The sequence below is a fragment of the Oncorhynchus gorbuscha genome, linkage group LG02 (genome assembly GCF_021184085.1).
Source record: "Oncorhynchus gorbuscha isolate QuinsamMale2020 ecotype Even-year linkage group LG02, OgorEven_v1.0, whole genome shotgun sequence".
In the NCBI taxonomy this organism is placed as follows: domain Eukaryota; kingdom Metazoa; phylum Chordata; class Actinopteri; order Salmoniformes; family Salmonidae; genus Oncorhynchus; species Oncorhynchus gorbuscha.
In genome coordinates this window covers 108,795,253-108,807,289 of record NC_060174.1, presented here as the reverse complement: position 1 = coordinate 108,807,289, position 12,037 = coordinate 108,795,253, and the positions used below count along the sequence as shown (strand labels likewise).

Here is a 12,037-nt window from a genome sequence, read left to right as displayed (position 1 = left end):
TAAAGCCCTTTTTGTGCAAAGCAATGATGACGGCACGTGTTTCCTTGCAGGTTACCATGGCTGACAGAGGAAGAACAATGATTCCATGCGCCACCCTCCTTTTGAAGCTTCCAGTCTGTTAATCGAACTCAATCAGCATGACAGAGTGATCTCCAACCTTATCCTCGTCAACACACACCTGTGTTAACGAGAGAATCACTGACATGTGAGCTGGTCCTTTTGTGGCAGGGCTGAAATGCAGTGGAAATGTTTTTGGGGGATTCAGTTCATTTGCATGGCAAAGAGGGACTTTGCAATTAATTGCAATTCAAGATCACACTTCATAACATTCAGGAGAGTATGCAAATTGACATCATACAAACTGAGGGAGCAGACTTTGTGAAAATGAATATTTGTGTCATTCTCAAAACTTTTGGCCACGACTGTAGACCACATTGTGGTCTGATGTCCCCAGGGGATGTCTGGTGGTGGCAGAAAGAGTATTTGGTCCCACAAGTCAAGAGTCCTATTTTTCCTAGAGTGACATTTCACATACTGGTGGTATGTGTGCAGGATTTTGTGCAAAGAAAAGTTCTTAAAATCCCCTAAAATAGATTTGGGTGCGTCGGGGGGATTCCAGTTTCTACTACAGATTAAGAATCATCTCTGATGCCTTTGTTATATTAGCTTTAGGTTGAATGTACACAACAATAACAGTAACAAAACAATTGGGGGAACTCACAGGGAAGATAGTAAGGTCGCAGTGACACAGAAAGCAGTTCAATGTCAGGGGTACAGAGTCTCTCTCTTACCAGGGTCAATCAAAATGCCTTGGCTACCTGATCCGTTTCCCTTTACCTGATATGTGATAGTGGTATGTTGAATGACAGTAACCTGCTTTGGCCAGCTGGTTGTTGCTTTGGCATGTTGAATGACAGTAACCTGCTTTGGCCAGCTGGTTGTTGCCTTGGCATGTTGAATGACAGTAACCTGCTTTGGCCAGCTGGTTGTTGCCTTGGCATGTTGAATGACAGTAACCTGCCTTGGCCAGCTGGTTGCTGCCTTGGCATGTTGAATGACAGTAACCTGCCTTGGCCAGCTGGTTGATGCCTTGGCATGTTTGTTAAATGACGGTAACCTGCTTTGGCCAGCTTGTTGTTGCCTTGGCATGTTAAATGACAGTAACCTGCCTTGGCCAGCTGGTTGTTGCCTTGGCATGTTGAATGACAGTAACCTGCTTTGGCCAGCTGGTTGTTGCCATGGCATGTTGAATGACAGTAACCTGCCTTGGCCAGCCTTGGCATGTTAAATGACAGTAACCTGCTTTGGCCAGCTGGTTGCTGCCTGGCATGTTAAATGACAGTAACCTGTTTTGGCCAGCTGGTTGCTGCCAGCTGGTTGCTTTGGCCAGCTGGTTGCTGCCTTGGCATGTTGAATGACAGTAACCTGTTTTGGCCAGCTGGTTGCTGCCCTGCTCTGTTACAATGACAGTAACCTGCTTTGGCCAGCTGGTTGCTGCCTTGGCATGTTGAATGACAGTAACCTGCTTTGGCCAGCTGGTTGATGCCTTGGCATGTTAAATGACAGTAACCTGCTTTGGCCAGCTGGTTGTTGCCTTGGCATGTTAAATGACAGTAACCTGCTTTGGCCAGCTGGTTGTTGCCCTGCTCTGTTACAATGACAGTAACCTGCTTTGGCCAGCTGGTTGTTGCCCTGCTCTGTTACAATGACAGTAACCTGTTTTGGCCAGCTGGTTGTTGCCTTGGCATGTTAAATGACAGTAACCTGTTTTGGCCAGCTGGTTGTTGCCTTGGCATGTTAAATGACAGTAACCTGTTTTGGCCAGCTGGTTGCTGCCCTGCTCTGTTACAATGACAGTAACCTGCTTTGGCCAGCTGGTTGCTGCCTTGGCATGTTGAATGACAGTAACCTGCCTTGGCCAGCTGGTTGCTGCCCTGCTCTGTTACAATGACAGTAACCTGCTTTGGCCAGCTGGTTATTGCCTTGGCATGTTGAATGACAGTAACCTGCTTTGGCCAGCTGGTTGATGCCTTGGCATGTTAAATGACAGTAACCTGCTTTGGCCAGCTGGTTGCTGCCTTGGCATGTTGAATGACAGTAACCTGTTTTGGCCAGCTGGTTGCTGCCCTGCTCTGTTACAATGACAGTAACCTGCTTTGGCCAGCTGGTTGCTGCCTTGGCATGTTGAATGACAGTAACCTACCAATGCTGCCCTGCTCTGTTACAATGACAGTAACCTGCTTTGGCCAGCTGGTTATTGCCTTGGCATGTTGAATGACAGTAACCAGCTTTGGCCAGCTGGTTGATGCCTTGGCATGTTAAATGACAGTAACCTGCTTTGGCCAGCTGGTTGATGCCTTGGCATGTTAAATGACAGTAACCTGCCTTGGCCAGCTGGTTGTTGCCTTGGCATGTTAAATGACAGTAACCTGCTTTGGCCAGCTGGTTGTTGCCTTGGCATGTTAAATGACAGTAACCTGCTTTGGCCAGCTGGTTGTTGCCCTGCTCTGTTACAATGACAGTAACCTGCTTTGGCCAGCTGGTTGTTGCCCTGCTCATGTTAAATGACAGTAACCTGTTTTTGCCAGCTGGTTGTTGCCCTGCTCTGTTACAATGACAGTAACCTATTTTGGCCAGCAGTTTGCTGGCCAACATATTTCCCCCCCCGTTGTCTTTCCTGCCTCGTTAGAGCAGCCAAATCAGCACAGAAATTGACCGTGGTGATAAATGAACTAGTTGTAGGCACTGATATCATGCAGTTTTGGGGGTTTTAGCTGTAACTTAGCTGTTGTTTTCAGAATAATGAATGTGGTCTTCCAACAGGGATTGTTAGAATGTTACAGTCAAAATGGCTGCTCATTGGGCATCATCTTGGTCCATTGTTGTCTGTATTGTTCTATTTGGATACTAACCTCTCGTAGAGTGAATTCATTAGGAAGGTCACTTGATGTGACACACTCATCCGTTGGTACTGCATATCTGCATCTGACCTCATCCCCGTCTGGATCAAACGACAACAGGTTGAACTCTCTTGGACAATTAGCAGGGACACTGAGAGAGAGAGAGAGAGAGAGAGAGAGAGAGAGAGAGAGAGAGAGAGAGAGAGAGAGAGAGAGAGAGAGAGAGAGAGAGAGAGACAGAGAGACAGAGAGACAGAGAGAGATCTGTTTTTTTTATTGACTGAATACAACACACAGATTGATAAAATCACTTGTTCGTCAAACTAAATAATTTAACACCGATAAGTGGTAGTATTTACCGCATCAGAGGTATGACAGTGGTCTGTGGAGATCGGTTGACTGTCTTCGTGTCAGACCTGACCCCAAGATCCACATGAGTCAACAGCCTCCAAGCTCTAACAGAATTAACATTGTTTATCCAGTTTCCACTATTCAATCTGTAATGATAAAGAGACAAAGGTGAAAGGTGCAGTAACATCCTAAACACTGTTGTTATGATGTTCATCATGTACAATACTGTGTCTTTTAACTAATGTGTGTTTTGTCCTTTCTGATGGGACATGTTGGACATATTGTCTGTAACTACTTTGGTAACCAGGATAAAATAACGTAGCTGTTCCCTGTTACTACAAATCAGGTCCATAAACACAGTGGTAACGGATGGAAGATTTGAATGGAAAAGAAACACTCACAGCAGATCAAAGGTCTGTGTGTTATTGGAGACGTGTCTAGTCATGACTCCCTCTGTCTGACACCAGACCTCAGATATCGCCTGGTCCACGGTGTTAACCACTAAACTGATCTCATTCCCACAGTCTCCACTGATACATGACCAGGTATCAGTTGGGCAGACGGTAGAGTGGAAGGTTGTCTTGTAACGGAGATCCACCTGCAACAACACACTTCATTAAACAACCACTTCAGACACATTGGAAGACGGCTGTCTTTAACAAGTGTACAACCTAGATAAATGTTCTCTTTGGTAAGGAGGGTAAGTAATAAATAGTAGTGGGTATAAGTAGTGAATAGTATTGGGTATAAGTAGTGAATAGTAGTGGGTATAAGTAGTGAATAGTAGTGGGTATAAGTAGTGAATAGGAGTGGGTATAAGTAGTGAAGAGTAGTGGGTATAAGTAATGAAAAGTAGTGGGTATAAGTAGTGAATAGTAGTGGGTATAAGTAGTGAATAGGAGTGGGTATAAGTAGTGAATAGGATTGGGTATAAGTAGTGAATGGGAGTGGGTATAAGTAGTGAATAGGAGTGGGTATAAGTAGTGAAGGGTAGTGGGTATAAGTAGTATATAGGAGTGGGTATAAGTAGTGAAAAGTAGTGGGTATAAGTAGTGAATAGTAGTGGGTATAAGTAGTGAATAGTAGTGGGTATAAGTAGTGAATAGGAGTGGGTATAAGTAGTGAATAGGAGTGGGTATAAGTAGTGAATGGGAGTGGGTATAAGTAGTGAATAGGAGTGGGTATAAGTAATGAAAAATAGTGGGTATAAGTAGTGAATAGTAGTGGGTATAAGTAGTGAATAGGAGTGGGTATAAGTAGTGAATAGGAGTGGGTATAAGTAGTGAATAGGAGTGGGTATAAGTAGTGAATGGGAGTGGGTATAAGTAGTGAATAGGAGTGGGTATAAGTAATGAATAGTAGTGGGTATAAGTAGTGAATATGAGTGGGTATAAGTAGTGAATAGGAGTGGGTATAAGTAGTGAAAAGGAGTGGGTATAAGTAATGAATAGGAGTGGGTATAAGTAGCAAATAGGAGTGGGTATAAGTAGTGAATAGTAGTGGGTATAAGTAGTGAATAGGAGTGGGTATAAGTTGAATAGGAGTGGGTATAAGTAGTGAATAGTAGTGGGCATAAGTAGTGAATAGGAGTGGGTATAAGTAGTAAATAGCAGTGGGTATAAGTAGTGAATAGTAGTGGGTATAAGTAGTGAATAGTAGTGGGTATAAGTAGTGAATATGAGTGGGTATAAGTAGTGAATAGTAGTGGGTATAAGTAGTGAATAGCAGTGGGTATAAGTAGTAATAGCAGTGGGTATAAGTAGTGAATAGTAGTGGGTAAAAGTAGTGAATACTAGTGGGTATAGGTAGTGAATAGTAGTGGGTATGTATTGAATAGTAGTGGGTATAAGTAGTGAATAGGAGTGGTTATAAGTAGTGAATAGTAGTGGGTATAAGTAATGAATGTGAGTGGGTATAAGTAGTGAATAGCAGTGGGTATAAGTAGCGAATAGCAGAGGGTATAAGTAGTGAATAGTAGTGGGTATAAGTAGTGAATATGAGTGGGTATAAGTAGTGAATACTAGTGGGTATAAGTAGTGAATAGTAGTGGGTATAAGTAGTGAATAGTAGTGGGTATAAGTAGTGAATAGGAGTGGGTATAAGTAGTGAATAGTAGTGGGTATAAGTAGTGAATAGTAGTGGGTATAAGTAGTCAATAGTAGTGGGTATAAGTAGTCAATAGTAGTGGGTATAAGTAGTGAATAGTAGTGGGTATAAGTAGCGAATAGGAGTGGGTATAAGTAGCGAATAGGAGTGGGTATAAGTAGTGAATAGTAGTGGGTATAAGTAGTAAATAGCAGTGGGTATAAGTAGTGAATAGTAGTGGGTATAAGTAGCGAATAGGAGTGGGTATTAGTAGCGAATAGGAGTGGGAATAAGTAGTGAGTATAAATAGTGAATAGCAGTGGGTATAAGTAGTGAATAGAGTGGGTATAATAGTGAATAGCAGTGGGTATAAGTAGTGAATAGCAGTGGGTATAAGTAGTGAATAGTAGTGGGTATAAGTAGTGAATAGGAGTGGGTATAAGTAGTGAATAGGAGTGGGTATATGTAGTGAATAGTAATGGGTATAAGTAGTGAATGGGAGTGGGTATAAGTAGTGAATATGAGTGAATAAGTAGTGAATAGGCATTGGGTATAAGTAGTGAATGGGAGTGGGTATAAGTAGTAATAGCAGTGGGTATAAGTAGTGAAGGGTAGTGGGTATAAGTAGTGAATAGGAGTGGGTATAAGTAGTGAAGAGGAGTGGGTATAAGTAGTGAATAGTAGTGGGTATAAGTAGTGAATAGTAGTGGGTATAAGTAGTGAATAGCAGTGGGTATAAGTAGTGAATGGGAGTGGGTATAAGTAGTGAATAGGAGTGGGTATAAGTCATGAAAAATAGTGGGTATAAGTAGTGAATAGGAGTGGGTATAAGTAGTGAATAGGAGTGGGTATAAGTAGTGAATAGGAGTGGGTATAAGTAGTGAATAGGAGTGGGTATAAGTAGTGAATGGGAGTGGGTATAAGTAGTGAATAGTAGTGGGTATAAGTAGTGAATAGTAGTGGGTATAAGTAGTGAATAGTAGTGGGTATAAGTAGTGAATATGAGTGGGTATAAGTAGTGAATAGTAGTGGGTATAAGTAGGAATAGGAGTGGGTATAAGTAGTGAATAGTAGTGGGTATAAGTAATGAATAGTAGTGGGTATAAGTAGTGAATATGAGTGGGTATAAGTAGTGAATAGGAGTGGGTATAAGTAGTGAAAAGGAGTGGGTATAAGTAATGAATAGGAGTGGGTATAAGTAGCAAATAGGAGTGGGTATAAGTAGTGAATAGGAGTGGGTATAAGTAGTGAATAGGAGTGGGTATAAGTAGTGAATAGTAGTGGGCATAAGTAGTGAATAGCAGTGGGTATAAGTAGTAAATAGCAGTGGGTATAAGTAGTGAATAGTAGTGGGTATAAGTAGTGAATAGTAGTGGGTATAAGTAGTGAATAGGAGTGGGTATAAGTAGTGAATATGAGTGGGTATAAGTAGTGAATAGTAGTGGGTATAAGTAGTGAATATGCGTGGGTATAAGTAGTGAATAGTAGTGGGTATAAGTAGTGAATAGGAGTGGGTATAAGTAGTGAATAGTAGTGGGTATAAGTAGTGAATAGTAGTGGGTATAACAAAAATAGTAGTGGGTATAAGTAGTGAATAGGAGTATAAATAGTGGGTACTATACAATAGTGCTTGTATAAGTAGTCAATAAATAAGTAGTCAATAGTAGTGGCATAAGTAGTGAATAGTAGTGGGTATAAGTAGGAATAGGCAGGGAGTGGGTATAAGTAGTGAATAGTAGTGGGTATCATCATTGTCATTGGTCTAGGTAGTGAATATGAGTTGGAAAAAGTAGTGAATAGGAGGTCTCACCCTGAATAGGAGTGGGAATAAGTAGTGAGTATAAATAGTGAATAGTAGTGGGTATAAGTAATGAATATGAGTGGGTATAAGTAGTGAATAGGAGGTATAAGTAGTGAATAGCAGTGGGTATAAGTAGTGAATATGAGTGGGTATAAGTAGTGAATAGGAGTGGGAGGTGAATAGGAGCAGGATACCAGTGAATAGTAGTGGGTATAAGTAGTGAATGGGAGTGGGTATAAGTAGTGAATATGAGTGTATAAGTCTGAATGTCTGTCTAAGTAGTGTAATAGTCTGGTATAAGTAGTGAATGTCTGTCTGTCTGTCTAGTCTGTATAATAGTGAATAGCAGTGGGTATAAGTAGTGAATAGGAGTGGGTATAATAGTGAATAGCAGTGGGTATAAGTAGTGAATAGCAGTGTCTGTGAATAGTAGTGGGTATAAGTAGTGAATAGGAGTGGGTATAAGTAGTGAATCTGGGTATAAGTAGTGAATAGGAGTGGGTATAAGTAGTGAATATGAGTGTGTATAAGTAGTGAATAGTAGTGGGTATAAGTAGTGAATAGGAGTGGGTATACGTAGTGAATAGGAATGAGTATAAGTAGTGAATAGGAGTGGGTATAAGTAGTGAATAGTAGTGGGCTTAAGTAGTGAATAGCAGAGGGTATAATTAGTGAATAGTAGTGGGCATAAGTAGTGAATAGCAGTGGGTATAAGTAGTAAATAGCAGTGGGTATAAGTAGTGAATAGTAGTGGGTATAAGTAGCAATAGGACATTACAGCACAATAGGAGTGGGAATAAGTAGTGAGTATAAGTAGTGAATAGTAGTGGGTATAAGTAATGAATATGAGTGGGTATAAGTAGAATATGAGTGGGTATAAGTAGTGAATAGGAGTGGTATAAGTAGTGAATAGTAACGGGTATAAGTAGTGAATAGGGGTGGGTATAAGTAGTGAATAGTAGCGGGTATAAGTAGTGAATGTGAGTGGGTATAAGTAGTGAATAGCAGTGGGTATAAGTAGTGAATTGAGTGGGTATAAGTAGTGAATAGTAGTGGGTATAAGTAGTGAATAGGAGTGGGTATAAGTAGTGAATAGGAGTGGGTATAAGTAGTGAATAGCAGTGGGTATAAGTAGTGAATAGCAGTGGGTATAAGTAGTGAATATGAGTGGGTATAAGTAGTGAATAGTAGTGGGTATAAGTAGTGAATAGAGTGGGTATAAGTAGTGAATAGTGTGGGTATAAGTAGTGAATATGAATAAAGTGAATAGGAGTGGGTATAAGTAGTGAATATTAGTGGGTATAAGTTGTTTGAATACTGAGTGGGTATAAGTAGTGATAGGAGTGGGTATAAGTAGTGAATAGGATTGGGTATAAGTAGTGAATGGGAGTGGGTATAATTAGTGAATAGGAAATAACTTTGAAAGTGGGTATTTTAGTGAATAGGAGTGGGTATAAGTAGTGAAGAGTAGTGGGTATAAGTAGTGACTAGTAGTGGGTATAAGTAACAATAGTAGTGGGTATAAGTAGTGAATAGGAGTGGGTATAAGTAGTGAATGGGAGTGGGTATAAGTAGTGAATAGGAGTGGGTATAAGTCATGAAAAATAGTGGGTATAAGTAGTGAATAGGAGTGGGTATAAGAGTGAATAGGAACAGACAGTGAATAGACAGTGGGTATAAGACAGTAATAGGAGTGGGTAACAGAATGGGAGTATAAGACAGTGAATAGTAGTGGGTATAAGTAGTGAATAGTAGTGGGTATAAGTAGTGAATAGTAGTGGGTATAAGTAGTGAATAGACAGTAAAGTAGTGAATAGTAGTGGGTAACAGGAATAGTGGGTATAGAGTGAATAGTAGTGGGTATAAGTAATGAATAGTAGTGGGTATAAGTAGTGAATATGAGTGGGTATAAGTAGTGAATAGACTGGGTATAAGTAGTAAAAGACAGGGTATAAGTAATGAATAGGACAGGGTACAGTAGCAAATAGGAGTGGGTATAAGTAGTGAATAGACAGTATAAGTAGTGAATAGGAGTGGGTATAAGACAGTGAATAGAGTGGGCATAAGTAGTGAATAGCAGTGGGTATAAGTAGTAAATAGCAGTGGGTATAAGTAGTGAATAGTAGTGGGTATAAGTAGTAATAGTAGACAGTAAAGACAGTGAAGGGTAACAGTAGTGAATATGTAAAGTAGAATAGTAGTGGGTATAAGTAGTGAATATGCGTGGGTATAAGTAGTGAATAGTAGTGGGTATAAGTAGTGAATAGAGTGGGTATAAGTAGAATAGTAGTGGGTATAAGTAGTGAATAGTAGTGGGTATAAGTAGTGAATAGTAGTGGGTATAAGTAGTGAATAGACAGTGGGTATAAGTAGTGAATAGTAGTGGGTATAAGTAGTGAATAGTAGTGGGTATAAGTAGTCAATAGTAGTGGGTATAAGTAGTCAATAGTAGTGGGTATAAGTAGTGAATAGTAGTAACATAAGTAGCGAATAGGAGTGGGTATAGTAGCAGAATAGGAGTGGGTATAAGTAGTGAATAGTAGTGGGTATAAGTAGTGAATACTAGTGGGTATAGGTAGTGAATATGAGTAAAAGAGTGAATACAGATTAGTAGCAGAGTGGGAATAAGTAGTGAGTATAAATAGTAATAGTAGTGGGTATAAGTAATGAATATGAGTGATAGTAGTGAATAGGAGTGGGTATAAGTAGTGAATAGACAGTGGGTATAAGTAGTGAATATGAGTGGGTATAAGTAGTGAATAGGAGTGGGTATAAGTAGTGAATAGGAGTGGGTATATTTAGTGAATAGTAGTGGGTATAAGTAGTGAATGGGAGTGGGTATAAGTAGTGAATATGAGTGGGTATAAGTAGTGAATAGGAGTGTATAAGTAGTTAATAGTAGCGGGTATAAGTAGTGAATAGGGGTGGGTATAAGAGTGAATAGTAGTGGGTATAATAGTAATAGCAGTGGGTATAAGTAGAATAGGATAGTGTGGTATAATAGTGAATAGCAGTGGGTATAAGTAGTGAATAGCAGTGGGTATACGTAGTGAATAGTAGTGGGTACAGTAGTGAATAGGAGTATAAGTAGTGAATAGGAGTATAAGTAGTGAATAGGAGTGGGTATAAGTAGTGAATAGAGTGTGTATAAGTAGTGAATAGTAGTGGGTATAAGTAGTGAATAGGAGTGGGTAGACTGTGAATAGGAATGTAGTGAATAGGAGACAGGTATAAGTAGTGAATAGTAGTGGGCTTAAGTAGTGAATAGCAGAGGTATAATTAGTGAATAGTACAACAGTGAATAGCAGTGGGTATAAGTAGTAAATAGCAGTGGGTATAAGTAGTGAATAGTAGTGGGTATAAGTAGCAGGAGTGGGTATTAGTACAGAATAGTAATAAGACAGTAAAGTAGTGAATAGTAGTGGGTATAAGTAATGAATATGAGTGGGTATAAGTAGTGAATATGAGTGGGTATAAGTAGTGAATAGGAGTGGTATAAGTAGTGAATAGTAGCAGTAAGTAGTGAATAGGGGTGGGTATAAGTAGTGAATAGTAGCATAAGTAGTGAATGTGAGTGGGTATAAGTAGTGAATAGCAGTGGGTATAAGTAGAATATGAGTGGGTATAAGTAGTGAATAGTACAGGGTATACAGACAGTAATAGGACAGGTATAAGTAGTGAATAGGAGTGGGTATAAGTAGTGAATGTGAGTGTAACAGACAGTAATAGAGTAGTGAATAGAGTGGGTATAAGTAGTGAATAGTAGTGGGTATAAGTAGTGAATAGAGTGGGTATAAGTAGTGAATAGACAGTATAAGTAGTGAATATGAGTGGGTATAAGAGTGAATAGGAGTGTAACAGTGAATATTAGTGGGTATAAGTAGTGAATATGAGTGGGTATAAGACAGTGATAGAGTGGGTATAAGTAGTGAATATTAGTGGGTATAAGTAGTGAATATGAGTGGGTATAAGTAGTGATAGGAGTATAAGTAGAATATTAGCAGATAAGTAGTGAATATGAGTGGGTATAAGAGTATAGCAGTGGGTATAAGTAACAGTGGGTATAAGTAGTGAATAGACAGTATAAGTAGTGAATAGAGTAACAGTAGTGAATAGTAGTGGGTATAGGTAGTGAATAGTAGTGGGTATAAGTAGTGAATAGGCACAACAGCTGAACAAAATTATATTGTTGGTTATTGAAAAGATATTTCACAGCAGTATAAATCTAAACTATACATGTTTGTTCTGTCACAAACTGGAATTTGGCAAACTATTAGAATTGTAGCAACCAGGAAATGGCAGGATATTTAACAGGATGCATCATCATTGTCATTGGTCTTATTGGTCTTCATTGGTCTCACCCTGTAGGTTCCGTCTGGGTTGGTCCCTCTGGGGTTGAAGGTCATGGTTCCTCCTAAGAAGTGGGAGGCCCAGGAGCAGGAGACCATCAGCAGTAGCAGAAGTAGGGAGGACTGGGAGGGAGACATGGTGTCTGTCTGTCTGTCTGTCTGTCTGTCTGTCTGTCTGTCTGTCTGTCTGTCTGTCTGTCTGTCTGTCTGTCTGTCTGTCTGACTGTCTGTCTGTCTGTCTGTCTGTCTAGTCTGTCTGTCTGTCTGTCAGACTGTCTGTCTGTAACAGATCTGTCTGTTTGTCTTTCTGTCTGTCCATCTGAGCCTCTCTGAATCAGACTCTGTAATAGACACATGTTCAGCAGAGGCACATGCGCACATTAATCTGCAAGCACACTGAACTGCCCACACAGACAGTAACAGACAGTAACAGACAGTACACACACACACACACACACAGTACAGACACACAGACACAACACACAACAGACAGTAACAGACACAACACACACACACAGACACACACACACAACACCACACACACACACACA

The 12,037-nt window shown here is 40.1% G+C and overlaps 1 protein-coding gene across 7 annotated transcripts in view; it reads right to left on the bottom strand.

Moving 5' to 3' along the window:
* Positions 1 to 11,694, bottom strand: part of LOC124015443 (mucin-2-like) — a 312,521-nt gene extending 300,827 nt beyond the window's left edge. For all 7 annotated transcript variants that reach the window (XR_006835162.1, XR_006835160.1, XR_006835159.1 and 4 more), the window contains exons 1-4: positions 11,499 to 11,694; positions 3,653 to 3,849; positions 3,260 to 3,397; positions 2,913 to 3,051 (exon numbers count right to left, since the gene is read on the bottom strand). Coding sequence is in view for 1 of the 7 variants with exons in the window: in XM_046330634.1 (XP_046186590.1) it covers positions 2,913 to 3,051; positions 3,260 to 3,397; positions 3,653 to 3,849; positions 11,499 to 11,624 (600 nt within the window). In the remaining 6 variants the exon portion in view is untranslated. The remainder of the gene's footprint in view (positions 1 to 2,912; positions 3,052 to 3,259; positions 3,398 to 3,652; positions 3,850 to 11,498) is intronic.
* Between the last annotated feature and the right edge of the window lie 343 nt (positions 11,695 to 12,037).